Below are 27,254 nucleotides of genomic sequence, written 5' to 3' on the forward strand. Positions count from 1 at the left end.
ATTATTAAAAAATAAATTTAAAATCTAAGTAATTCAACTACCTTTTATTTTTGTGTTCTATGATTGGATACTAGGAAGTGAAGAAAATGCCATTTCCATGGCTGATCTCTTGCTCGAGACAGAATACATTTCTCATGGCTAGCATAATTCATACCCTTTTAAGTTTGATGGTAGATCATTGGGCTAGTTTTTGCATCGATCTAGATTTTAAGTTTTTTTTTTTTTTTGAGTAATTTTAATGGTGCACCCTCTCTCTTAACCTAGAACATGGAGGAATTTATTATTTGATGTATTTAAAGAAATTTAATAATTTTTTTAGTTGTTTTGATTTTAATGTTTGAATCTAGAAAATAAAAAAAGGGAGTGTACTTTCCTAACCATGAAGGGGAAAAAAAATATATATTAAAGCTTTCCCTTCATTTCTCCACTTATTAAGCTTTTCTTAAATATAAATTTGCTGTGGTCAAATTCAGAGTCTATTATCATTTTGTTTAAAATATAAATTTGGATATGATCCATTATTATTTGATCAATTCATGGGTTATTAGATCACTAGTGTGTGTGTGTATATATATATATATATTATTTTAAAAATAAAAAATATATTATATTTTTAACCTAATTAGTCCCGTCAATTAAATTCAAGTAAAATAATGATTATTTTTTTTATTTAATTACAAATTTATAACATGTCATATAGTATAACCCTCATCTTTTTTAAAATTAAAATAATATTTTTTTATTATTTTATTTTAAAATTAATAAGTTAATTATTATATTGTGATGAGGTTAAACTGAACTAAATTTGATTAAAAAATCTATCTAGATTTTTATTTGAATTAATTATATTTTTTTATTTTTTTAATTTAAATCAATTTAAATAAATTAATAAAATTTTAAATTGATTTGTCAAAATTCAAGTTTTACCACATATTCCTGGATTTTGAAACAACCCATTAAATTAAATTGAACCAAACTTTATATTCATGCTAATAATTCTGGAAAATATATCTTAACTGGTTAAATTTTATATTTATTTTTTAAAAATTACCAGTTTGAGTTTCATAAATTTCAGGGTAATTATAGATTTATATAATTATTAATTTCAAGGCCTATAAAATTAGTCGAGATGTACACAAATTGATCTGAATAATTATATTAATAATAATAAAAAATTTCATGTTCACAAAGCATGTACCATGGAAATAATACACTTATACGATGTTTAATATTTTCCTAAATAGAAAAAAAAATAAAAACATCAGGTGTACCCGTTTACATAATCTTTCCAAATCCCACTCAATCCCCCTCCGCCACATCAAACATACAAAACTCCTCCAATTCACACGTCACCCAAAATAAGCTACCTTCCACGTGGCAACCTCCAACTGGATCCATTACGTTAACAACAAGACTCTTCAGCAAAAACATAAAACACGTGGCACTTAACGACCAGGACTGGAGACAAGTAGGATCCACACAAACGTCCACATTGAAATTAAAGCTATGTGTCAACTCGCTCTCTATCGTTTTAAACTCACTCACTGAGTCACCATAACAAAAACTCGCTCTCTTTAGGTTTTTATAAAATGCGAGAAACCCCCCCCCCTCCCAGAAACGCCATGTCCCTGGGGTTTTATCACCCTCTCTCGCTCTCTCTCTCCCTAGACAGATCTCTCTGATAAGGTAAATCTCCACCGTCCTTTTCCTTTCCTTTTTCCCCTAAAAAAATTCAAAGATTTTTCTGATTATTCAAAATGTATATCGTTCAATTGTTTTTTTAAAATTTAAGAAATTTATCTATTTTTTAATTTCCGCTGTCTATCCTCTCTGCATGCATTGATTTTTTTTTTTTTGTGAAATCTTTATTTATTGAAAAAAAAAAATCTGCACATTACTTTATTTTTTTATGTGGAATTTACTGAAAATGATCGAAATTAGTGCTAATTAGTTATTAGAGTAATTTTATTTTGATGATTTTTGTGTTAAGAGTAATTTAGGGCATTTTAAATGAGGATAATTAGTGTTTAGTAAATTTTACATGGTAGAGTTTTTTGAGTATTTATTTTAGAGTGTAAGCACCCCTGTTGCGTGTGCTGAACAATGGAGTTATTATCGGGATTTTGCGGTTGTTAGGGTTTTAGTAATTTGTATTTAGGAGAGCTGTTTAGGGGTTTTAGATAGCGAGTTAAGAATTTAGAGGTTTGAAGGAACTGATTTTTTTTAGTGTGTTTTTGAAGTGGGGTGAATTTCCTGTTGATTCTGCTGGAAGCTTGAAGTTGAAAGTGGGAGAAGGAGAACAATGTGTAGCAATGTACGAGTTTTTATTCTTGAAAAGCAGAATTTTTTTTAAATTTGTGGTAGTGCTGGAAAGATGATCAGAATTTAGAAATAAAAATAATGGTATTCTATGAGTGAGCTTAATAAATTGTGTTTATGTTTGTGGGTTTTTTTATTTGTTTATTTATTGTAGGGGTTGGATCCTAAACTTGAGGTTTTTTTTTTTTTCGTTTTTTCTGTTGAGGTCAGGTGTTTTTAATTTTATGGGAGAGCATAGACGACGGAGATAGATTTTTGTTTCGTTGCATATGTATACAAAACGTTCTGGTCAAGGAGATGGCCCAGTTGCAAGGCCTGTGCGGACTAGTGATAGGCTTAGGAGAAGACCAAAAGTGTTTAGCCGGACGTACTTGTATTATTCCCCAAGCATTATCCGGCCTAGGAAAGGAAAAACAAAGACGAGGACTGCAGCTTCTCGGATTGCCAAGATGTTGGGTAACCGGGCGGTGCGGGCTGCAAATGCTAATGTAACTGTTCATATCTCCTTTAACTTCATTTCTCTTTGTATTTATTCTACTGTCTGTGGGACTTTTTAATGGAGGCTGAACATGCTATTATGACGAGTTTATAGAATATTTCTCCTCTCCTAATGCTAATTATATTACTCCGTGATTCCCTATTCTTATTAATGTTATATATTCTAAAATATGGCATTATGTTGTTTCTGATTCTCTCGCAGTCAGTTCCAACCAATCTTCGACGCTCAACAAGAAAGAGGAGGCTTTCTGCTCATCTTGAAGATTACACGGATAGTTCTGGATCAGAGGATGAAGACTTGATGGTTAGAATCTATCTTCTTGCATGCCCTCAGTTTTTGTGTATACATGTTACTGTAGTTTTTCTCAACTTCTAAGGGCTTAGGTTTTAGATGGTAAAAATGATTTGTTCTCCATTTTTCACTTCATGCAAAGCTTTGGGTAACATTGTTTTTCAGAGACCTGCATTTCGACCTTTGAGGAATCGGATTCATAATAGTGCAAGTCAAGATGAGTTATCATCTTCCAAGCATAAAAAAATTGTGGAGACTAAATCAACACCTCGGCGTGAAGGATTGCGGCCCCGTCGTTCAAGAACAATCAAAACAGAGCCATTGGCTTTAGACTCTGGGGATGAGCAAGATACTTCTGAGGAGAAGGCTGTCGAAGATGAGACTGAAAATGGGAATGATATTGATGATAATGATGCAGATGATGGTCAGAATGATGATGAGGGTGATGGAGAGGGTGAGGACGAAGGAGAGGAAGATGGTGATGATGATGAAGGTGAAGAGGAGGAGGAGGAGGAGGAGGAACAGGATGGAAGGAGGAGATATGATCTCCGAAATCGCGCAGAAGTCCGTAGGCTCTCTATGGAGGAAGGTAAGCAAAGACCGCAATCTCCTCGAAGGGTATTGCATCAAGGAATGGGAACAAAGGTCAATAGGGATGTAAGGAAGGGGGGATCAAGGGTTCACAAGCGTCATCGTCTAACAAGAGCAGAAGATTCTGATGATTCCCTTCTTGTGGATGAGCTAGACCAAGGTCCTGCTATTCCTTGGGCTCGAGGTGGGAGCAGATCTGGACCACCCTGGCTCTTAGGGGGACTAGAGATGCATGGGACGACAGCATGGGGACTGAATGTTGCTGCATCTGGTTGGGGCCATCAAGGTGATGCCTTAGCAAGCTTGACTTCTGGTGTGCAAACTGCTGGCCCCAGCTCTAAGGGAGGGGCAGATATCCAACCTTTACAGGTTGATGAGAGTGTAAGTTTTGATGACATAGGTGGGCTTTCAGGATATATTGATGCTCTGAAGGAGATGGTTTTCTTTCCCTTGTTATATCCAGATTTCTTTGCCAGTTATCACATTACCCCGCCAAGAGGGGTTTTGTTATGTGGTCCTCCTGGTACTGGGAAAACATTAATTGCCAGGGCATTAGCATGTGCTGCTTCAAAAGCTGGCCAGAAGGTTAGCTTTTACATGCGCAAGGGTGCTGATGTACTAAGCAAATGGGTTGGTGAGGCTGAAAGGCAATTGAAACTTCTTTTTGAGGAGGCGCAAAGGAACCAGCCTTCCATCATCTTCTTTGATGAAATAGATGGACTTGCTCCTGTTAGATCTAGCAAACAAGAGCAGATTCACAACTCTATTGTTTCTACTCTGCTCGCATTGATGGATGGTCTGGATTCTCGTGGACAAGTTGTTTTGATTGGAGCAACCAATAGAGTTGATGCTATCGATGGAGCCTTGCGTCGCCCTGGTCGGTTTGATCGAGAATTTAACTTTCCTTTGCCTGGTTGTGAGGCCCGTGCTGAAATATTAGACATTCACACCCGCAAGTGGAAGCATCCTCCTTCAAAGGAGCTAAAGTCAGAACTGGCAGCAAGTTGTGTCGGCTATTGTGGTGCTGATTTAAAGGCATTATGCACTGAAGCTGCCATCCGTGCTTTCCGTGAAAAATACCCTCAAGTTTACACAAGTGATGATAAGTTTGTGATAGATGTTGATTCTGTAAAGGTTGAAAAGGATCATTTTGTTGAAGCCATGTCCTCAATTACCCCTGCAGCTCATAGAGGTGCTGTTGTGCACTCTAGGCCATTGTCTTTAGTAGTTGCACCATGTCTGCAAGGTCATCTTCATAAAGCCATGAATTGCCTATCCGATATATTTCCACCTCTTGCAGTGTCATCCGAGTTTATCAAGCTTTCTATGCTTTCCTATGGATCTGCAATTCCTCTTGTGTATAGGCCACGGCTTCTGCTTTGCGGATGTGAAGGTTCTGGTCTGGTAATTATCTTTTAACCATTCAATCTTTGAATATTGATCATTATGTAAACACCAAACTAAGAGTACTTACTGATTTAGTTTAACAGGATCATCTTGGGCCTGCAGTGTTACATGAACTGGAGAAATTTCCTGTTCATTCTCTTGGACTTCCATCTCTGCTTTCAGATCCCAGTGCAAAGACACCAGAGGAAGCATTGGTGCACATATTTGGTGAAGCAAGGAGAGCAACGCCATCTATCCTTTACATGCCTCATTTTGATCTTTGGTGGGATAACGTAAGCACATGCCTCCCTCTGCTAACTTTAGGAAAATGCAGTAAAATTTTTGTTGTATCACATGCACTGTCTTTTCCCCTACAAATCCAAGGGAGTCATTTATATTCTTGTGTCTAACCTGAAACAATTGACCATGCTTGCTTAAACTTTCTGATTTTTGAGTGATGTTTTTTGGATTAAGCACCTTAAAGTCAATGATGTCATTGCATCAACCTTTTTCTGAGCTTTACGAGCTTGATGTTGCAGGCACATGAACAACTCAGGGCTGTTCTTCTCACTTTATTAGAAGAATTGCCGTCAGACTTACCCATTCTATTACTTGGAAGCTCTTCATCTCCACTTGCTGAAATTGATGGTGCATCCTTGGTATTTCCCCATCGTTCAGCGTACGTTTTATTTTTGAAAGCAAATGTGTTGCAATCCCTGTACTGCTGCTTATAATCATTATGATATAATTTTTCTCGATAGTAATGTTTCTCTTAAATTTAATTTCTTTACTTTAAACATCATTTTAATATCATACTTTATACATCCATTCTTGTTTTTCCAAAGTAGCAAACAGAAAGGTCTATCTAACCCTATTATGCTTATATTAAGACTTCTTGGAATCATTGTAATCCACCATAGCTGATAGGAAGGCAATCTTTAGGCATCAAAAGGCTTTCAATGCAAGCTTGTATAATAATACCCTTTAGTTTTTTTTTTCTTGCTTTTAAATGGATGCATGGCATTCATTTGGTGCCTGCAAAGACCCTGTTTCCTGGTGAGCCATTTTTACATAATCATGATGACAAATAATTTCCTTGTTAAATCCAGTATTTTGTTTATATATTAAATTTCTGTTGTCAGCTATCAAGTGGGGAAACCGTCAACTGAAGACAGATCTTTGTTCTTTGACCGTTTAATTGAGGCTGCCTTATCAGTTGTGGTGGAGGACGTGACCAAGAAATCACAAGGATCTGCACCCCTTCCTGAACTTCCCAAGGCACAAAAAGTGGCTAGTGGCCCAAAGGCCTCAGAGTTAAAAGCCAAGATAGAAGCTGAGCAGCATGCTCTACGCCAAATGCGCATGTGCCTCAGAGATATTTGCAACCGGTAAGACCATAGTCCCAGTCTTATGAGAAGATCGGTATATAATGTTGACATCACACTTGTGGTTTTACCCCAAACCACATTTTACCTCAAAACGATGTGATTTTACTGCCTTAATGCAACAAGAAATTTTTATATTAATACTGTAGTTGTAGTTTAAATCACATTGAAATGGTCTAAACAAAACACAGATATGGTAGAGTGTGGTACTTCAAAGCAATGCAACATGGAATTTGCTTCTTCATGCAACAAAAAATTTTAAATTTGGATTGTTGTTTCACTTTTTAGCATTATTGAAATGGTCTCAATTTAGTCCAGCATGTGGGTTCTAATAAAATGCAGATGTCATGGAGCATATTTCAATTTTTCTAGTTAATTAAAGCCAAATGCAGATTGTTAAAAAAGGTTGGTGAGCTTGGAATTGGTTCTCCTATGCCTTTCCCGTAGGCAATACCCATGACACTCTTGAATCTCTTATCTTTTGAACAAATCACGTCTAATTTTTATTGAATAGAATCAAATATCAAAATATATGAAGAGGATGGGAGAGTCAAGTATGTGGTTACAAACCAAAGAGAGATTGGAGGAGCTAGATGAGAGATATAGTGAACGTTTTAGATCCAGAAGAGAATGAAATCAATGAAAAGTAGTCTCAGTGAGGGATAAGGTCAAGAAAGAGCGAGTAGACTGTATGTCTCTGTGCACTCGCATGTGAGAGAGAGGAGGGGGGTTTCCTAGCAAGGTCTGGTATGTTGTCTGCATTTGAAATTACATCACCCTATGATCATCCCAGTCAATTGATTGTTACGGCACATATTTCTTGTTACATACAAGCTGGTTGTCTGTCCAGTGTTTGTGCTTCCTTTCACTGTTTACACTTAACATTCTATCTTCTTTGCTGCAGGATGTTGTATGACAAACGATTTAGTGCCTTCCATTATCCTGTCACTGATGAGGATGCTCCAAACTATCGCTCTATAATCCAGAACCCTATGGACATGGCTACCATGCTGCAGCGTGTTGACTCTGGTCAATATATCACATGCTCAGGATTCCTGCAAGACATTGATCTCATTGTGACCAATGCAAAGGTGTGTTTTGTTCCTAGCTTCATTTAATTATATTTTTAGGTTCTACTTTCTTTGAATAATTTAGCACCATTATAACTTTGGTCAGTGCATCTATTTCATGCTTAAATTTGGCGTGCATGTTTCTACTATAGGTGTACAATGGAGATGATTACAATGGAGCTAGGATTGTCAGTAGAGGATATGAGCTTCGGGATGCAGTAAGTTTCCAAGCCTTTTGGTTTTCCATGATTTTTCCTCTCATTTTGTCCCATCACCTGAAGCATCATTTGATGAATCCCTTTTCATAATATTTTACAGGTGCATGGAATGTTGTCACAGATGGATCCTGCGCTTGTCACATACTGTGACAAGATTGCTGCTCAAGGGGGTCCTGTACAAATACCAGATGATTTAGGGGGATCTATTTTCCCTTCAATCCCAGTTGTGCAGCTTGGAACAGTTACTAGAACAAGTGCCAGGCTACGCAATGTCCAGCCTGATGTTAATCTGGATCAAAGCTACGAGGCCTTGAAAAGGCAGAAGAAAAATGCTGATGCTACCCATGCTGGTATGTTCAATGGTAATGCTATATTCTTTGTCCTTCTGATATTGCTGTTTGTTTTTCCCACCTATCTGAATGATGTCTTGAAACATGTCAAGTTGCAAGACACATTTTACATGTTGAATTTTGGTGCGGACACTGATGTAATAGATCAGTAGCAAGTAAAACTAATCTCAGCCACCGACTTCTTGTGTAATAGACATGACCTGTTTGTAGTTCATGTTTTCAAATTTCCTTTCCTTGTTAGAAAAACCTCTCGTAAATATTGACAACTAAATCCTGAAGCCAGAAATCTGAATTTTTCTATTCAATATATGAATTGTATCTCACAGCCCGTATTCCAAACTAGCATTCTCTTCTGCTTGTGCCCTTTATCTGAAGTTTCTAGCTCGTAATTGTCCTAGATTTGTTATATTTAATGTTATTCTTTGACTGAACTCTTTAATTTGCCATATGATCGCTCTTCGGACACAACTCTCTGATCATTTTATACTTTTCATGAAAAACAGCTTCAACAGCAGAAGATAAATCACGGCATCAGGATTCAGTACAGGAAAAGCCGCCGGAGGAAGCCGGGGCAGATGATATGAATCCAGACAGACCCGAGTCCTCTTCAGCCGATGACAGTCGACATGAAACTTCAGGAGGAGAAGCTTCTGGTCATACCGAAGGGAGTGGATCCCAAGATGTTACAATGTCAGAAGCCGAAGTATCAAGCCACGTGGATCACATCAAGCGGCTTTTCGTGGAGCGCACTGAAAATTATGGCATTCCACTGCTTGAAAGGCTCTACACTCGTATAATGAAGGGAATCTTCGAAACCAAGGACAAAGGAGTCGAAGATGATGGCCCCAGATACTCAATTTTGAGGTTTTTGGTGAAATTTGCAGAGAACACTGCAAACTTCTGAACTCGATACCTTTTTCCCTTAAAACAGAGGATAAAAGAAAAATGAAATTTGAACCCAAAAAAAGAAATCTTTCAGGTAGCAGATGTAAAGTCGGGATTTTCTTGTCAATGCAAAAAAATTAGAGTGAAAGTAGTCTCTCTCTCTACCCCCCCCCCCCCCCCCCTCTCCCAGAGTACAGTTTCCATAAGTTTATTTGACCTCACAAGCTGTCAAGCTCCATGGTATTATTATGGCATGTGGCAAATCCAATGTGGCATTCTTTTACAGGGAGGACTAGGTGGGGTCTTTTCTGAAGCAGACACATCAAGAATTGGGTTTGAATTTCAGCAAAAGCATCGCTGGTATAAATTAGTCTCTTTCTGATTGACAATATTCTTGAATATTTTTTCATAGTTTCCAAGATGTTTATTTAATATCTTCAACTTCAAACTACTCAGAGAGGCAGAAGAAGAAAGGGTATTCAAACTATTATTTTATTTAATTAAAAACCAAGTATTTTTTCGGAGATTCAAAATTATGATATTAAGTCTTAAAATTATTTATTTTATTGTCAACAATTATATATATATATATATATATATATATATATATATATATATAATAAACATGCTGCTAAAATAGGAGACAAGTTTAAAAATAGAAAATGCAGCGACTCAAAAAAACAAGAAAAATACCCTTCAAAATTGTCTCAATATCTTTGTCACACTTAGCAATTTGATCTTCAATGTCCCGCGTGGCACCTTCTTCGTCTAGTAAAATACCTGGTGCATATAAAATAATAAAAATCTTTTTTTTTTTTTTTCCGGCATTAGAAAAATCATCCTGTTTTTTATCCATTACATGAATCGGAAAGGATAGGAAGATATAATTGTTATTTTTTCTTGGATATTATGCTCATATAGAAATAATAAAACAAAAATCGAAAAGTATGATTTATATAAAAAAACAAAACTCAAGGTGTATTCAGTAATAAGAAATTACTCTGATTTTATAAGAAAAAGAAAAAGTGTTTAAAGAACATTTTTTATAATTGAAAAAAGAAGAAAAAGAAATGATCTATCACAAAAATTTATCTTAAGAACATCTAAAAGAATATTTTCCATTCATTTTTCTCTATCCAGAAAACATGCTTCTCTCATTTTCCATGTTTGGGGTGGAATATTTATCTTGTATTTTCTTTCACAAAACAGCTCATCTTTTGCACACATGCGACAATTGTTATTTTGTTATACGTCGTCGCGTGGTGTTAAAGGTTGTTAAAATTATTATCTAGTTGTTTGGTTTAGGATCCCTACACAATTCAGGTATACTGGTCTTATCAAAGATTCAAATGTAAGAAATTAGTTGTGACTAAGAAAAATATTAGCACCCCTAGCACACCCTAATTATTTGAGGCAAGCTGCTTTGTGGTTTGATGTGGTTTAGATATTTTGATGACTTTCTGATCGGTGATCTATCTATGGTTTAGGATTTGAGATTTACTTATATAAATAAATCCAGTGTTTAAGAATTTATTATGGACTCATGTGTTCAAATAATTTTTTTTTTAAAAAAAAGTTCTTTGTAATTTGTATATTACAGTAAAAAATACTCTCAATTAAAATTGATGAATATTTAGGACAACTCTAAGAATTTTTTAGTCAGCTCCTAACATTTTAAATATCAACCTCACTTGTAGGTCCAACCTTCTATACCAGGATTTTTAACTATTAATTCTCATGAATTTAAAAAAGGTTGATTTATTGAAATATTGGTTAAATTCTCATGGATTTAATAAATTGATTATTAAATCCTAAAATGCATGCCAAAACACATTTTTTTTTTTGTTTTCGTATGGAAATACTAAACAATATAATTTTTTGTTATATTTTTTTTAGAGATTTGACAGTATGCAACACATAAAAAACATTTTTTATTTGTAGTTTTCTTGAAAATAATAATAAAAAGAGAGGTTTAAAATGAAATTAAAAGAAAAACACATCCTAAAAACCAAAAAACAAGAAAAAAACTAAACAAAACCAAAGCAAAAGTTGATTTTTTTATATTATTATTATATGTTTTTGTTTTTCTATTATTTCGGTTTTCAGGTAGACTCAACCGGGTTGAAACAATCGGGCTAACTTGATTAGGGTTGACCCGCCCAAATCAACTTAGAAACAAATCGAAGAAAAGAAAAAAAAACAAAAACAAAAAAGATCAAAAGTGGAAAAAACACAAAAACTCAAAATTTTTTCAATAAAAAATGGATAAAATAGAAAAGATTAAACAAAACAGATGAATGTTCTTCTTCTTCTCACAAAACATGGTTCTCAATCTAGAGTAGACTTCGAGTAAAGGAGGGGATGTTTTTGTTCATAATCCACTATATATCAAGAATCAAAGGTTCATTTTTTTAATGATCAATAAAATTGCATGATTTTGGTATAAAGGGGTTTCAGTTTAAAACCAAAACTCTAAAATTTAAATCAATTAAAACTTGTTATTGATGTGAGAAACGACTAGATTACTTATCAAAGATGATGGACAGACCTACCTGAACCAGAAACTAAGCCAATCAAGCCTTGAAACTAGCACCAAAGAAAGATTCAATGGATGAATCTACTTTAAGCCTAGAAACAGGTTGCCCAAAAAACATAGATGTGAAATGTACCTAGAAAAGCCTATCTTGACCTCTAATATGTGTCCTTTTTATCCCTATAAACCCTATTATTGGTAAGGAACATGATTATGGTAAAGAAAAAACAACAAAACAATATAAAAACTCAAAAAAGTGCATTGATTTTCAATCCTAAAAGCTACCAACTCAAAACAACAATCAATTTCTAGTAGAATGTGCTTCAAAATCTAACCACTTTCATTTTAAATGGTCAGACCAACTACCTAAAATAAGGGGCTATCTTTTCATTAACAGAAAGTGTTCTTGCCTTTTTGCTGCCACCTTTAGCATCCCTTAAGCCAAGGTTTCATGCAATAAAATGGCAGGAAAAAAGAAATCAAGAGCATATTAAGGCATTCAAGACTTAGTATTGAACACAAAAGAATGATCCAACAAGCCTAATGGACTCCACCTTTAAAGTTTGAATGTATACACCTTTTTAGCTTAAAAATCTAAATCTGGATTAGTTCTTGGTGTTGTCTGCCTTTCTTCTTATATCCAGATTTCCCTAGACAAGTGTTAAAGCTTCAAAAGCTTTCTAAATAAGACCCTTGCCCCTTAGCCTAAGTTTTTTTCTTTCTCTCTCTTCTTCTTTTCTTCCTATTTGTTTCTCTCTATTTTCTCTTATGTTTTTCCTTTCCCTTTTGTTCTACGATCTCTTCTTTTATAGGCATATTTGCATACGCACCTGGATTGTATAAAATATTTGGTAGAAGTTCTAGTGAGAATTTCGATCAACATTAATTCTTGTGAAAGATGTTGAATCTTTGACAAGATTTAAGCCATTTTGTATTTAGAAGTTTCATAAAATAAAAATCATAACAATTGAACTTAAAGACATTATTAAGGTTTGGATTTGATTAATATATGCATAAAAACTTGTAAGTAACCAATATTATTTTAAGTTAAAGGTCAAATAGAGTCAAAGAAAGTAGACCTTAATTCAAATTTCAATCCAATCATGGCTTTTGCAAGTTACAATTTTTTTTTTTAATTTTGAACATATATTTTCATTTGTAATCTTGATAACTTACAACAATCCTAATTTTGAAAGAAATATTTCCCTTTAGTACCTTGTCATTTTTATATTTTGATCATTAATAATTATCCTAAGGGAAAAGCACAAAAAATGAAGTCACTCTTAAATAGTGTTTGATATTGTAATAGCAGTTTCTTTTCAAAGTGTTTTTCATTTAGAAATGCTTTAAAAAAATATTTTTTTATTTTTAAAATTTATTTTTAATATCAATATATCAAAATGATTTAGAAACGTTTAAAAAACTAATTTAAAGAAAAACAATTTAAAATTTTTTAAAAACTATTTTTTTTACTGTAAAAATAAACGATGTCTTAAAGAGAATTACAAAAGGCAACCCACTTACATATATAAGAGAGATGAAGTGAGAACATAAACATCAAGGGAAAATTTTAAAGAAATTTAACAATCATCACCAATACTTATTTTATGGATCCACTTTAAAAATAAAACTAGATAATAAAAGAGAAAATCATATCCAAACTTATAAAAAAATTATGAAAATATTTATATCTAAACTCAAAAATATTTTATTTTTATTTTTATTTTTATTTTTTTTCTCTTGTGTTTCTCTCTTATTTTCATGTTTCTCTCTCTCTCTCTCTCTCTCTCTTTTTTTTTTATGTTTATCTTTTTATTAAATAAATATTAGTAGTTACTCCTGGAATATTCTAAAATTTATGGGAAAGAAATGAAATCAAGATCCTCACATAATTACATAGTGTGGGCAAAGCTATTGGAACCTAATCTTGATGTTGTGGTGAAGTAACCTTTAAAAATTTAACTCAATTACCATGTAAATATATTCTTCACAATATTATTCAAATTTCGAATCTTAAAAAGATTATGAGCAAAAATATTTTTTTTATAAATAAGTTTGTTTGCATATAAATATATTTAAGGGAAAAAAGGTATTCAAATTTCATTTTTTTTATCCTCTGTTTTAAGGGAAAAAGGTATCGAGTTCAGAAGTTTGCAGTGTTCTCTGCAAATTTCACCAAAAACCTCAAAATTGAGTATCTGGGGACATCATCTTCGACTCCTTTGCCCTTGGTTTCGAAGATTCCCTTCATTATACGAGTGTAGAGCCTTTCAAGCAGTGGAATGCCATAATTTTCAGTGCGCTCCGCGAAAAGCCGCTTGATGTGATCCACGTGGCTTGATACTTCGGCGTCTGACATTGTAACATCTTGGGATCCACTCCCTTCGGTATGACCAGAAGCTTCTCCTCCTGAAGTTTCATGTCGACTGTCATCGGCTGAAGAGGACTCGGGTCTGTCTGGATTCCTCTGGCTTCCTCTGGCGGCTTTGCCTGTACTGAATCCTGATGCCGTGATTTATCTTCTGCTGTTGAAGCTGTTTTTCATGAAAGTATAAAATGATCAGAGAGTTGTGTCCGAAGAGCGATCATATGGCAAATTAAAGAGTTCAGTCAAAGAATAACATTAAATATAACAAATCTAGGACAATTAGGAGCTAAAAACTTCAGATAAAGGGCACAAGCTGAAGAGAATGCTAGTTTGGAATACGGGCTGTGAGATCAAATTCATATATTGAATAGAAAAATTCAGATTTCTGGCTTCAGGATTTAGTTGTCAATATTTACGAGAGGTTTTTCTAACAAGGAAAGGAAATTTGAAAACATGAACTACAAACAGGTCATGTCTATTATACAAGAAGTCGGTGGCTGAGATTAGTTTTACTTGCTACTGATCTGTTACATCAGTATCCGCACCAAAATTCAACATGTAAAATGTGTCTTGCAACTTTACATGTTTCAAGACATCATTCAGATAGGTGGGAAAAACAAAAAGCAACATCAGAAGGACAAAGCATATAGCATCACCAATGAACACACCAGCATGGGTAGCATCAGCATTTTTCTTCTGCCTTTTCAAGGCCTTGTAGCTTTGATCCAGATTAACATCAGGCTGGACATTGCGTAGCCTGGCACTTGTTCTAGTAACTGTTCCAAGCTGCACAACTGGGATTGAAGGGAAAATAGATCCCCCTAAATCATCTGGTATTTGTACAGGACCCCCTTGAGCAGCAATCTTGTCACAGTATGTGACAAGCGCAGGATGCATCTGTGACAACATTCCATGCACCTGTAAAATATTATGAAAAGGGATTCATCAAATGATGCTTCAGGTGATGGGACAAAATGAGAGGAAAAATCATGGAAAACCAAAAGGCTTGGAAACTTACTGCATCCCGAAGCTCATATCCTCTACTGACAATCCTAGCTCCATTGTAATCATCTCCATTGTACACCTATAGTAGAAACATGCACGCCAAATTTAAGCATGAAATAGATGCACTGACCAAAGTTGTAGTGGTGCTCAATTATTCAAAGAAAGGAGAACCTAGAAATATAATTAAATGAAGCTAGGAACAAAACACACCTTTGCATTGGTCACAATGAGATCAATGTCTTGCAGGAATCCTGAGCATGTGATATATTGACCAGAGTCAACACGCTGCAGCATGGTAGCCATGTCCATAGGGTTCTGGATTATAGAGCGATAGTTTGGAGCATCCTCGTCAGTGACAGGATAATGGAAGGCACTAAATCGTTTGTCATACAACATCTTGCAGCAAAGAAGATATAATGTTAAGTGTAAACTGTTGGAAGTTAAGCTGATTACTTGTTGTTAAAGCTTCAGAAGTAAATCCTGTGATTATAATGAGAAGAATGAAGAATGGATGAAAGAAGAAGATTCTGTTACAAAGCAGTTAAAAAAAAGTTAAAGTAGTTATAGCTGTTATAACTGTTTTTTCTGTTACAAACCGTTTTTTACATGTGTAAGAATCGTAGCCCTCAACTAATGAATGGTTGAGATGAATTGATTCCTAAAATCTAGAATTCTGTTATTAATTACATGTAATGTGTATAAAAGCAGAGTTCTGCAGTAATGGAATAGCAAGAAAAAGAAATACAGAATTCTCTTCTAATCTTCTCTGCCAAAACTCTTCTACAAACTTTTCTTTTAGTCATATGAAATTCTACATGGTATTAGAACACACAAACTGATTCCTAAGAGGGGTGTAAACTGTGAAAAATAGATTGATTAAAACTGTTAATTACTCAAAATGGTAGGATCAAGCTCTACTGGAGGAGATTTAAGAACTCCACAGTTCAATGGCACAAATTATGATTTTTGGGCTGTAAAGATGGAGACAATCCTCATAGCATTCGATCTATGGGATGTAATAGAAGTTGGAGTGCAATCTCATCAATCACCTAAGGTTCCAAGTGGATCAGGCGATGAAGAGAGTGAAGCTGAGCAAATCACATTGCAAACATTCACTACATCCAGAGAAGATAAAATCAAGAATGCAAAAGCATTAAGCCTCATACAAGCAACATTAACAGACGACCTTTTCCCACATATAAGAAATGAGAAGACTGTAAAAGGAGCTTGGGACATCTTGAGTAGAGAATTCAGAGGAGATAAAAAGGTTAGAGCTGTAAAACTTCAAGCAGTGAGAGCTGACTTTGAATACCTGAGAATGGCAGAAAGTGAAAGCTTAGATGGATATCTAGCTAAATTCTTTGCAATTGTGAATAACCTGGAATCATTAGGAGAAGATGTATCAGAAAACAGAATTGTGCAGAAACTGCTAATGAGTCTAAGTAGAAGATATAAGTCCATTGTGTCAATCATTGAGGAGACACGAGATCTTGATGTTCTAAGAGTAGAAGAAGTCATTGCTTCTATTAAAGTTTATGATAAGAGGGAGGATCTACATGATGAAAGGGATAAGCTAACAGGAACAGAGAAAGCCTTTAGCAGTTTAAAGATTGGAAACAATCAAGCCTACAACTCACACAAGGGTTTCCAAGGCAGACCTCCTCAAAGATGGCAATCACAAGACAAGAGAGGACCAAATCCATTTCCAAACAGAAATGGAACCAAGTACAATAATTCAAGCTGGAATAACACTGCTTGGGGAAGTAGTCAAGCGAGTGTAAAGCCACAATGCCAAGTCTGCCAGAAGCAACACTTTGGATGAGTTTGAAGAATTCTGTGTAAAACAAGGAATGGAGAGGCAGCTGACAATTGTATACTCTCCTCAATAGAATGGAGTTGCAGAGAGGAGAAACAGAACAATTTGTGAAATGGCAAGGTCCATGCTGATAGAGAAAGAAATGCTAGTAATCTTCTGGGCAGAAGCTGTGAATACTGCTGTGTATATTCAAAACAGATGTTATACAACATCAGTTATCGAAAAGACTCCATTTGAAGCCTTCACGGGTAGAAAGCCAAGAGTCAAACATCTAAAAGTCTTCGGTTGCTTATGCTACACTCATATCCCATCATCACTAAGGCAGAAATGGGATAACAAAGCAGGAAAAAGAGTGTTTGTTGGATATGGTAGTTGTGAGAAGGGGTATAGAATATATGACCTGAAATCTGAGAAGATTGTTCTCTCAAGGAGTGTGATTTTCAATGAAGATAGAGCATGGAATTGGAAAAGAAATCTGATGAACCAAAGCTACTTATCTCTCAATCTTGAAGGAGGTGAAGTTGAAGGTGAAAACTCTGAAGAACACTTTACTGCAGTCCAACTTGATAATGTTGAACATTGCAATCAAAATTCTACAGTTGGAGAGTTAGTTGAGAACATTGACAGTGATAAAAGTCAACAATCTTCACCTAGCTTTACTCTAGTAAAATTGAAGACCTTGGAAGACATATATGCAAGGTGTCACATGTGCATCATAGAACCTGAGAACTATCAAGAAGCCTTTGGAGATAAAGCCTGGCAGGAGGCTATGAAGGAAGAGTTGGAAGTGATAGAGAAGAACAATACTTGGGAATTGGTGGAGAGACAGATTGATAAACCTGTTATAGGAGTGAAATGGGTGTACAAAACCAAACTACATCTTGATGGAACAATACAAAAACACAAGGCTCGACTTGTAGCAAAGGGATATGCACAAAAATCTGGAATTGATTACAATGAAACCTTTGCACCAATAGCAAGGTTAGACATAATTCAAACTCTGATTGCACTTGCAGCACAAAAAGGGTGGAAGTTGTTTCAATTGGATGTCAAGTCAACATTCCTAAATGGTGTGCTTAAAGAAGAAGTGTATGTTGAGCAGCCTGAAGGGTTTGAAGTAAAGAATGCAAGACACAAAGTTTACAAACTAAGAAAGGCCTTATATGGACTAAAGCAGGCATCGAGGGCCTGGTACAGTGAAATTGATGCATACTTCTCTATGTGCAAATTCAAAAGGAGCACAAGTGAAGCTACTTTGTATACAAGGTCTGATCGAGAAGGTAACTTAATCATTGTTTCAATTTATGTAGATGACATTATATATACTGGCAGAGAATATGAGAAGGAGAGAAAGAGTGAAAGGATGCTTAGTGAATTCAAAAGAGAAATGATGAGAGATATGAGATGTCTGATCTTGGACTTCATCATTTTCTGGGCATGGAAATACTGCAAATTGATCAAAGAGTATTCATCCATCAAAGCAAGTATGCAAAGTTCTTGCTTAGGAAGTTTGGGCTTGAGGACTGCAAACCAGTCTCTATTCCTTTGACCACTGGTGAGAAACTGAAGAAGGTGGATGGGAGTGAGTTGGCTGACGAAGGACTTTATAGAAAAATAGTAGAAAGTTTACTATATTTGACAGCAACAAGACCTGATCTGATGTATGCTGCAAGCTTATTGTCCCGGTTCATGACTAGACCTACCAAAATTCACATAGGAGCTGTAAAGAGAGTCCTAAGATATGTGCAAGGAACTCTCAGCTATGAGATTGAATACGTAAGGGATCAATCAACAACTCTTATTGGATTTTGTGATGCAGATTGGACAGGAAGTGAAGATGACAGTAGGAGCACCTCTGATTATGCATTCAATTTTGGAAGTAGAGCATTCTCTTGGGCTTCTGTGAAACAGAACACAGTGGCATTATCAACTACAGAAGCTAAGTATGTCTCAGCATCTGAAGCAACAGCTCAGGCAATTTGGTTAAGATTTGTTCATGATGATTTTGGTGAAATGCAAGACGAAGCCACAACTTTGTTCTGTGATAACATGTCAGCAATTTCAATGGCTAAAAATCCCGTCTTTCATCAAAGAACTAGACACATAAACATGAAGTATCATTTCATAAAAGAGGCTCTGTAAGAGGGAGTAATAAATATGAAATTTTGCAGAAGTGAAGAACAACTTGCAGACATCTTCACAAAAGCATTGCCTAAAGACAAATTCAAGCAATTAAGATTGAATCTTGGAGTTAAACCAGTAAGCAGCTTAAGAGAGGCTGTTGGAAGTTAAGCTGATTACTTGTTGTTAAAGCTTCAGAAGTAAATCCTGTGGTTATAACGAGAAGAATGAAGAATGGATGAAAGAAGAAGATTCTGTTACAAAGCAGTTACAGCAGTTAAAAAACAGTTAAAGTAGTTATAGCTGTTATAACTGTTTTTTCTGTTACAAACCGTTTTTTACATGTGTAAGAATTAATCGTAGCCCTCAACTAATGAATGGTTGAGATGAATTAATTCCTAAAATCTAGAATTCTGTTATTAATTACATGTAATGTGTATAAAAGCAGAGTTCTGCACTACTGGAATAGCAAGAAAAAGAAATACAAAATTCTCTTCTCATCTTCTCTGCCAAAACTCTTCTACAAACTTTTCTTTTAGTCATTTGAAATTCTACATAAACAGTGAAAGGAAGCACAAATACTGGACAAAGACAACCAGCTTGCATGTAACAAGAAATATGTGTCGTAACAACCAATTGAGTGGGATGATCATAGGGTGATGTAATTTCAAATGCAGACAACATACCAGACCTTGCTAGGAAACCCCCCTCCTCTCTCTCACATGCGAGTGCACAGAAACATACAGTCTACTCGCTCTTTCTTGACCTTATCCCTCACCCAGGCCACTTTTCATTGATTTCATTCTCTTTTGGATCTAAAACGTTCACTTTATCTCTCATCTAGCTCCTCCCATCTCTCTTTGGTTTGTAACCACATACTTGACTCTCCCATCCTCTTCATTTATTTTGAAATTTGATTCTATTCAATAAAAATTAGATGTGATTTGTTCAAATCATTTTACCACGCTCTACCATATCCGTGTTTTGTTTAGACCATTTCAATAAAAATTTCTTGTTGCATCGAGGCAGTAAAATCACATCGTTTTGAGGTAAGATGTGGTTTGGGGTAAAACCACAAGTGTGATGTCAACATTATATACCAATCTTCTCATAAGACTGGGACTATGGTCTTACCGGTTGCAAATATCTCTGAGGCACATGCGCATTCGGCGTAGAGCATGCTGCTCAGCTTCTATCTTGGCTTTTAACTCTGAGGCCTTTGGGCCACTCGCCACTTTTTGTGCCTCGAGAAGTTCAGGAAGGGGTGCAGATCCTTGTGATTTCTTTGGTCCACCACAACTGATAAGGCAGCCTCAATTAAACGGTAGAAGAACAAGGATCTGTCTTCAGTTGACGGTTTCCCCACTTGATAGCTGACAACAGAAACTTAATATATAAACAAAATACTGGATTTAACAAGGAAATTATTTGTCATCATGATTATGTAAAAATGGCTCACCAGGAAACAGGCTCTTTGCAGGCACCAAATGAATGCCATGCATCCATTTAAAAGCAAGAAAAAAAAAGGGTATTATTATACAATCTTGCATTGAAAGCCTTTTGATGCCTAAAAGTTGCCCACCCTACCAGATTACAATGATTTCAAGAAGTCTTAAGACCTGTTTTTTTTTTTGTGTTTTAAATTTATTTTAAAAAAAATTAAATTTTTTTTATTTTTTCTTTATTTTAATTTAATATTTTTTTTTTATATTAAATTATTTTGATGTGCTGATAGACATTCCTTTCTGTTTGGGCAAACATGCAACGTAATCTTACTTTGGAAAAACAAGAATGGATGGATAAAGTATGATATTAAAATGATGTTTAAAGTAAAGAATTTATATTTAAGAGCAACATTACGAGCTAGAAAAATTATATCATAATAATTATAAGCAGCAGTACAGGGATTGCAACAGACAGTTGCTTTCAAAAACAAAACGTACGCAGAACGATGGGGAAATACCAAGGATGCACCATTAATTTCATGAAACCAGGACTTCTCTTTAATTTTGGCTAGACTAGCGTGCGTTGCAAGGGGAAGATAGTGAAAGAAAGGGAGAATTCAACCACCACCAAACCTCAACGTTATTCTTTGAAAGAGTCAACAGTAAGCATATTTTGGCATCTGGTAAAAGTCGTACTCGTCGTTCAAAAAATACGGATGCCTTTCACATCCAGTCACGTGGTTACATGTACTAATAATTTTTTTATTTTTAAATTAATTTAATTTATACAAATACATGAGCATCCCTAACCCCACACAATATTAACAAAAAAAAAAAAAAAAAAACATAACAAAAAAACCAAAAAGCCCTTCAATCATTGCTATAGATTTTTCTATTCAAAAGATATTTAGTAAATATACTATGCTAAATAAAAAAAGAAGCCAATATGTTCATGCAGTTAAGAAAATTCAACTTTTAAAGGTAATTTAGACATTATGCTAAGCAAATAAAAGATTAAAAGAATTCTCCACTCATATTCAATCTTGTAATAGCAAAAATAAAACCATATTACCTTTGAAAAGATTTAAATTGTGAAGGGTAAAAAGATAATTTCGTTGTGTATGGAAAATTTGTCTCCTTTAGAATTTTGTTTAATAATTCACCACTAATTTCTTAGTCATTAAATGCCCTTTTGTTTTAACTCACACAGCAAAACCCAATTTTTCTTTTTCAAAGTTTTCTGCTTCTCATGTGGGCCTTTTTCAGCTTGTTAATTGTTTTTAGTCTGAATTTTTTGTTACGTCGTTTACTTGGCCCCATAGATACAAAGGACTTTAAGGCAAGCTGTTCTTCAATGAATTCAGTAGCCATGGACGTAGCAGATGCGTGTCCAACCGAGGATTAATTTCATGATCACTTGCGAATGACAGGAACCTCAGTCATCCAACAGGCTTGGAAAATGCATGCATTTGCATGAGCCGTGGCCCTACACGTGCCCGTTGGATAGCATGGTCTTGTCTTTCATGAAGGATGTCCCCTTTTGGTATTGCATTGACTGTATCAATCTTGCTTGCTGCTGAATAAAAAACTTAGTTGTTGCCGATTTTGTTTTCCTATGAACTGCTGTTCCCTCCGCGCCTCTTGGTTCATAAGAAACCGTTTGCGAACGCGGTTTCTAAAAATTTAATTTTTTTTATGAAAATATAATACAATTTATATGTTTTGAATTGTTTTGATGTGCTGATATCAAAAATAATTTTTTTAAAAATAAAAAAATTATTAGCATGCATTTCAATATAAAAAATTATTTAAAAAACAACCACTACCATACTATTAACCATACTCCCCAAAGTACTGCAAGCTGTTTGTGCAGTCCCTCTTTGTATTTTATTCGTTGCTGTAAACAGTGGTTGAAATCCATGGTGTCCTTCCTTGAACTAATAAAATTCTGTGTACTGTGCTGAAAGACAGAAGAATATTGGCAATTAAACGAACCCCAAAAATAGTTCTCCTCCACGAGAAGCTAAGCAGCTAAGATGTAACTCAATTCCTACCTCGCCTATGCTATTAAAACTAAGGTTGTTAATTTTATTTTTTTTTAATTAAAATGAAATATTTTAGTTTCATAGGGTTTTTAGCGTGTCGTTTTGGGATTGTACTATTCATATATATATATTCAACAAACATAATTCAAATTCAAGATAAATTAATTATAAATTATGCAATACAAATACAATGCCAAACAAATATAATTTTAAAATTTAAAATATTTCTAAATAGTCAAGATTAAATAGATCTTTAACTTAAAATAATTCAACTTAAACAAAATATCAAAATATTATGAAAGTAAAATGTTTTAATAAAAATATTTTAAATATAAAGTTAGGTCAATGTTATCAAGACTAATGGAATCTAAAGCATCCCTTATTTTGCTCAAATTCCTATAAAGTATAAACATGAAAAAAAAAACAACATGAATATAAACCATATATATTAGTGATAAATCTAATTTTAAAAAATTAATATCATCGTTAATGAAAATAGTAATAATAATTTTTAATATTATTATTAATATCATTGTTATTGAAAATAGTAATGAAAAAGAGCTTTTTATAATCGAGTGGTTTAATTAATTAAATTAAACAAGGTTCAATTTGATTCAATGACTTTTTAAGAGCGAAATGGAACATATGGAATAAAACCGGAATGTTCCGGGCGGAATGTAAGCGAAAAATCCGGAACAGATCGAGATTTAAAATGAGATAAAATTTATTTCGTTTTGCTCTGTTTTTTGAATTGATATGGAATGTTTCAGTCATTCCAAGTGAAACAGAACAAAATTGACAACCTAGATAAAAGCTCGACATGACCTCTACTCACGAGGCCATTTAAAGCACCACAATGGCTTTTCTCTGAAGCCACCAGGGTGAATGGAGGAGCATTGAGGGTTCATTTTACTTACACCAACCCTGTTACATCTTCTATAAAGAAACCTTCAAGCTTTGTATCAAACTCTACATAAACTAAAATTCTTAATTTGTTAAAGAATCATTTTTAACTTAATAATTGAAGTTGTTAGATAAAGTTTTAACGCTATCTTGTGTTTAATTTTTATTAAATAAATAAGAATTGTAAAATTTTAAACTTGTGACCATTTAATATCAAGACTTTCTTATATTTAAGAAATCATTTTAATTTAATAATTTAAATTATATTTATATATCTCAAAATATAATTAATATTTTTCCCTACACTAGCACTGTTCTTATTCCATGATGACCGACTGTTCCTATTCCTTGTTCCAATCAACATCAATGGGGTCTTTTCAATGATCTGGAACTAAGGAAAAGTAAAACCACCCTCCTTTTCCTCATGTGTTGGGATGTTTCCTACCTTGGCGTGTGAGAGGGCCAGTTGGATAGGAAAGGATGCTTGTTGGCTACCAGTTGGATAGGAACACGAATTATTAGCTAATATTGCTAGTATTTGACAATACAAGCCGTACCTTTGCGGATGATTTGTGGATAGTCACTCACATTCATTTCCATATTCCATGCATGGGTGCTTGCTCTTGTTTCCTTTTCACACATTGAAATCTCACAAAAAAAATACGTACCTTTGACTCCTAGCTAGAGCTAAATTAGTATGAACGGAAGGATGCATTCTTCACATTTTCCACTGTACATATATACAACACTGTTGGCATTCATTCCACATGTAGCTAAGCAGCAAGTAAGTGGACGATGTTGGATTGATAGTTATGTGTAGGAATATTACTCATTTGCGTGTGTTTTGACCCTACAAAATTCAATAATGCGAATTAGAGCTGAATCTGAATTTTACTTCTTGAAGAGGATGAGAGTTACGATATTTAAATCTGTTAATATGAACATTCAAATCCTCCTTCACTCTATGGATTCAATTGATCTATCTGTACATATTTATACTTAAAGTCTTGATGTATGATAATTCACAATACGAATGTACTGTACTGTACGTCAAAAACTTAAAAGAAAAGTATATTTCTTTTTATAAAAATAAAAAGGATTGGAACTAATGCAACTAGGTGTATCAAGAAAAGTATATTTTTTGATGTACGTTTACAAGTATTACAAACACACAACCTAGCTAAGAATATATTTCGCAATATGGTAATGGTTGCTTTTCAAATAACTTTTCGTGCCGAAATGCATGTCAATGATTTTTTTTTTATTTTTTAAAAATTATTTTTGACATCAGCATATTAAAACGATCCAAAAAGTATAAACCGTATTAAATTTTAGCAAAATGTTTTTTGAATTTTTTGGCCAAACGGTTCCTAAGTACAGTGTGACCTATAATTCACTATTAAAATTTTTTTTTTGTCAATAACTTTTATGAAAATTCAATTGGTGTAGATCCAAGAATATCTATAAATGATATATCATTGTAGTTTGTAGCTTATAAACAATGTTACATTAATACAAGGGCAGCGAAATGATTGATAGGTTGAGGGCCAACACCCCCGTGGTATGATAATTAGATATTATTAAAAATTATTGATATCCCTAGAATGACCGGGATTTACTATAAATACACATTATTTAACTCTAATTTGACATGTAATGAAATAAAATTCATGATTCTTGTGAATATAGATGCAATATTGCTGAACAACATTGAATTTGTGTATTTTTCTTGTATAATATCCATCATTATTGTTGCAGGTTTCAAAAAAAATATCAAATAAAAAAATGAATAGATGTTGATTCTTGTTTGAACAAATGTGTATTTAGTTTCTGTTGATATATATCCGAAGATATTCCCCAATTTTACCAAAAATAGTAGCATCAATGTATTTTAGTATGTATGAAGGGTAGCTAATCGGTATAGCTCCAATTTTTAGCACCAAGAAAGAAGAACAACGTCGTAAATGAGGCGATAAACAAGTACTGAACAATCGTATTTATTTCCAACATAGCAATAATGACTACAGTAACAGAAAGGCAACGAGACATCCTTCCCTGTACAAAAACATGCACAAGCAATTTTTTCTTACATTCATAGCAACCTGGATTTAGATGCAACAAAATCCTAGTTCGTCCAAGACCAAAGACTAGGAAATGGGTGCTCATCACTGGACTCTAACTTCTCTTGCTGCTCCACATAATAGTGACCACTACTAGTACTCGGTGGCGCCGGTAGATAAGGATCATATGGAGACGGTGGTGACTGCTGCATATTGTTCCATTGATAATAGGATTCATGATCATATCCTTCATAATTTGTTGGCCGTGATGAGGTCTGTTCCTGCTGCTGTTGCCCACCGACAAAAATGGTCGAACTTCCGGCTTCGAAATCATTCCTCGATGAATATTGTTTCCTCATACTCTCCATCTCTTCTTGCACGCTTGGTTTCCCCTTGTGCTTAATCTTGCAAAGCCTCCAGTCCTAACAAAATGGAAGTACGTAGTACAAATGAAACAAACATAAGAAGATGCATATAATTAATTAAGACGAATTAACTTAGAACAGTGCACGCAAAAATATTAAAACCAGTACCGTGGTTCTTGATTCAAGGCTGTATTCATGCATAATCCAGTTAGTCTTGACGGCATTATTGCGATTTCTTTCATTGTCCTTGAACCTATGGAATGTTAAAGGCCTCTTGTTCCCAACAAGAAGTTGATCATCATTATTAGCATGTATTTTCTTGACATGGCTCGTAGCTTTCCACCATCCTCGACCGAGTACTTCCCTCGAATAGTTTGTCTCCCTCGTACAATAGTAGTATCTCTCACCATTGCTTAAAGGAGCGGTTTGATTCCCTGCATGTAACAATTTTGTTATAGAGATCTGACTTATGCTGTCAGATATCATAGTAAGGTAGAAAATACCATAAACTCAACATTGATACTGTAAATTTCAATGGATGGACAAGATCATGGAATATGATATTATCCCTCTAAACTTGAACCCTAGAAAATATATAGTATACGTGCAAAAAAGCTTGAAAAATTCATTTCCACTATACCATTATTACAGAGAAAAGGGAAGAGAAATCACGAGCCCTACATGCAGTAGAACAAAGAAAAACATAGGGCATATTACGCACATTCAAGATCCTGTGGTTCACGCTCGTAAACATTTGTTTCGAGAATGAAATGAAGTGGCATTTCTTGGCCAGAAGCTTTTCTGTCTAGGAATTGGATGAGCTCTTCATCAGTGGGATTGAACCTGAACCCATGCGGCACCATCTTCGAAGTATACAATGAAGTAGTTTCCCTTTCGTTTTAGAGAGCTAATTGTCTGAAAAATGGCCTCCGATGCTGCTTCCTTATATAGAGCAAAGGGACTAAAAGGTAGATATAGCAAAATATTCAAAGACGAAAACGCAAGCACAATTGATAATGACACCACTAGAAATTATGCACTGTCCAAAAGGAGAAAAATGGTGTCAATGGCGAGAAAACTTTAATAATGGCCTAAAAATTTGCCTAAGAAAAACTGGTAGTTCTAACCACCAAAAAAAAAAAAAACAAAAACTGATAATCTGACAACCGACCTGAATTGATGCCAGATAATACACAAGGGGTCCAATCAGATCCAATCAGATCAAATCAAATTCCATAGGTTAGATCTCAGACACCTTAAGCAACTATTATATTTAACATATTTATCCACAGAAATTTCTATTCATATTTACACTAGTAATCTATATATTATTAACAGACTCACAAATAAAAACAATCAATGAGAAAAACTCTCATCAATAATTTATAGATTATGGATGAGTCTATCCATAATAAATATATTGATGGATTTCCAGACGGACAAAGCATGCTAAAAAAAATTTACTTGCTTTATTCTGTTAGTAACTCCATCGGTAAATTTAACATATCACTAACAGGAAAATTGTACGTAATGTCATTAGTGTTTTTATTTATCTGTCAGTATATCCATCAGTAAATATAACATATTACCAACAAAATA

The 27,254-nt window shown here is 34.5% G+C and overlaps 3 protein-coding genes across 7 annotated transcripts; 1 reads left to right on the plus strand and 2 right to left on the minus strand.

Annotated features, from left to right (window-relative positions):
• Positions 1 to 1,558: 1,558 nt before the first annotated feature.
• On the plus strand, positions 1,559 to 9,142 carry LOC118038540 (ATPase family AAA domain-containing protein At1g05910-like). 5 transcript variants are annotated; one of them, XM_073405851.1, is made up of 12 exons: positions 1,596 to 1,686; positions 2,241 to 2,314; positions 2,530 to 2,807; positions 3,020 to 3,121; positions 3,275 to 5,104; positions 5,191 to 5,379; positions 5,626 to 5,765; positions 6,229 to 6,474; positions 7,376 to 7,562; positions 7,694 to 7,759; positions 7,860 to 8,121; positions 8,613 to 9,142. In XM_073405851.1, exons 3-12 carry the CDS (start codon positions 2,589 to 2,591, stop codon positions 9,011 to 9,013), a joined length of 3,642 nt encoding a protein of 1,213 aa, XP_073261952.1. In that variant the 5' UTR covers positions 1,596 to 1,686; positions 2,241 to 2,314; positions 2,530 to 2,588; the 3' UTR covers positions 9,014 to 9,142. The 5 variants fall into 5 exon arrangements, with proteins under 5 accessions (XP_034900807.1, XP_073261953.1, XP_034900808.1 ...); XM_035044916.2 differs by lacking the exon at positions 2,241 to 2,314 and having other exon boundaries at positions 1,559 to 1,686; XM_073405852.1 differs by lacking the exon at positions 2,241 to 2,314 and having other exon boundaries at positions 1,559 to 1,686; positions 8,622 to 9,142.
• Positions 9,143 to 13,606: 4,464 nt separating this feature from the next.
• Positions 13,607 to 15,328, minus strand: LOC118038591 (ATPase family AAA domain-containing protein At1g05910-like). Its single transcript, XM_035044995.2, has 4 exons — positions 15,111 to 15,328; positions 14,914 to 14,979; positions 14,564 to 14,813; positions 13,607 to 14,061 (listed from the first exon to the last, which is right to left on the minus strand). Exons 1-4 carry the CDS (start codon positions 15,294 to 15,296, stop codon positions 13,778 to 13,780), a joined length of 786 nt encoding a protein of 261 aa, XP_034900886.2. The 5' UTR covers positions 15,297 to 15,328; the 3' UTR covers positions 13,607 to 13,777.
• Positions 15,329 to 19,967: 4,639 nt separating this feature from the next.
• On the minus strand, positions 19,968 to 26,518 carry LOC118038541 (NAC domain-containing protein 72-like). Its single transcript, XM_035044918.2, has 4 exons — positions 26,377 to 26,518; positions 25,824 to 26,089; positions 25,372 to 25,712; positions 19,968 to 20,136 (listed from the first exon to the last, which is right to left on the minus strand). Exons 1-4 carry the CDS (start codon positions 26,516 to 26,518, stop codon positions 19,968 to 19,970), a joined length of 918 nt encoding a protein of 305 aa, XP_034900809.2.
• Positions 26,519 to 27,254: the final 736 nt, after the last annotated feature.

The sequence above is a fragment of the Populus alba genome, chromosome 17 (assembly GCF_005239225.2).
Source record: "Populus alba chromosome 17, ASM523922v2, whole genome shotgun sequence".
Lineage (NCBI taxonomy): Eukaryota > Viridiplantae > Streptophyta > Magnoliopsida > Malpighiales > Salicaceae > Populus > Populus alba.

Coding starts and splice junctions, on each gene's coding strand:
- LOC118038540 (XM_035044916.2), top strand. CDS start 2,589: ATGTATACAAAACGTTCTGGTCAAGGAGATGGCCCAGTTGCAAGGCCT. Junction 5,105..5,190: donor GATGTGAAGGTTCTGGTCTG/GTAATTATCTTT, acceptor TTAGTTTAACAG/GATCATCTTGGGCCTGCAGT. Junction 8,122..8,612: donor CCATGCTGGTATGTTCAATG/GTAATGCTATAT, acceptor CATGAAAAACAG/CTTCAACAGCAGAAGATAAA.
- LOC118038541 (XM_035044918.2), bottom strand. CDS start 26,518: ATGGTGCCGCATGGGTTCAGGTTCAATCCCACTGATGAAGAGCTCATC. Junction 26,090..26,376: donor TGAACCACAGGATCTTGAAT/GTGCGTAATATG, acceptor TGTTACATGCAG/GGAATCAAACCGCTCCTTTA. Junction 25,713..25,823: donor GCCTTGAATCAAGAACCACG/GTACTGGTTTTA, acceptor CCATTTTGTTAG/GACTGGAGGCTTTGCAAGAT.
- LOC118038591 (XM_035044995.2), bottom strand. CDS start 15,296: ATGTTGTATGACAAACGATTTAGTGCCTTCCATTATCCTGTCACTGAC. Junction 14,980..15,110: donor TCATTGTGACCAATGCAAAG/GTGTGTTTTGTT, acceptor TTTCTACTATAG/GTGTACAATGGAGATGATTA. Junction 14,814..14,913: donor GATATGAGCTTCGGGATGCA/GTAAGTTTCCAA, acceptor AATATTTTACAG/GTGCATGGAATGTTGTCACA.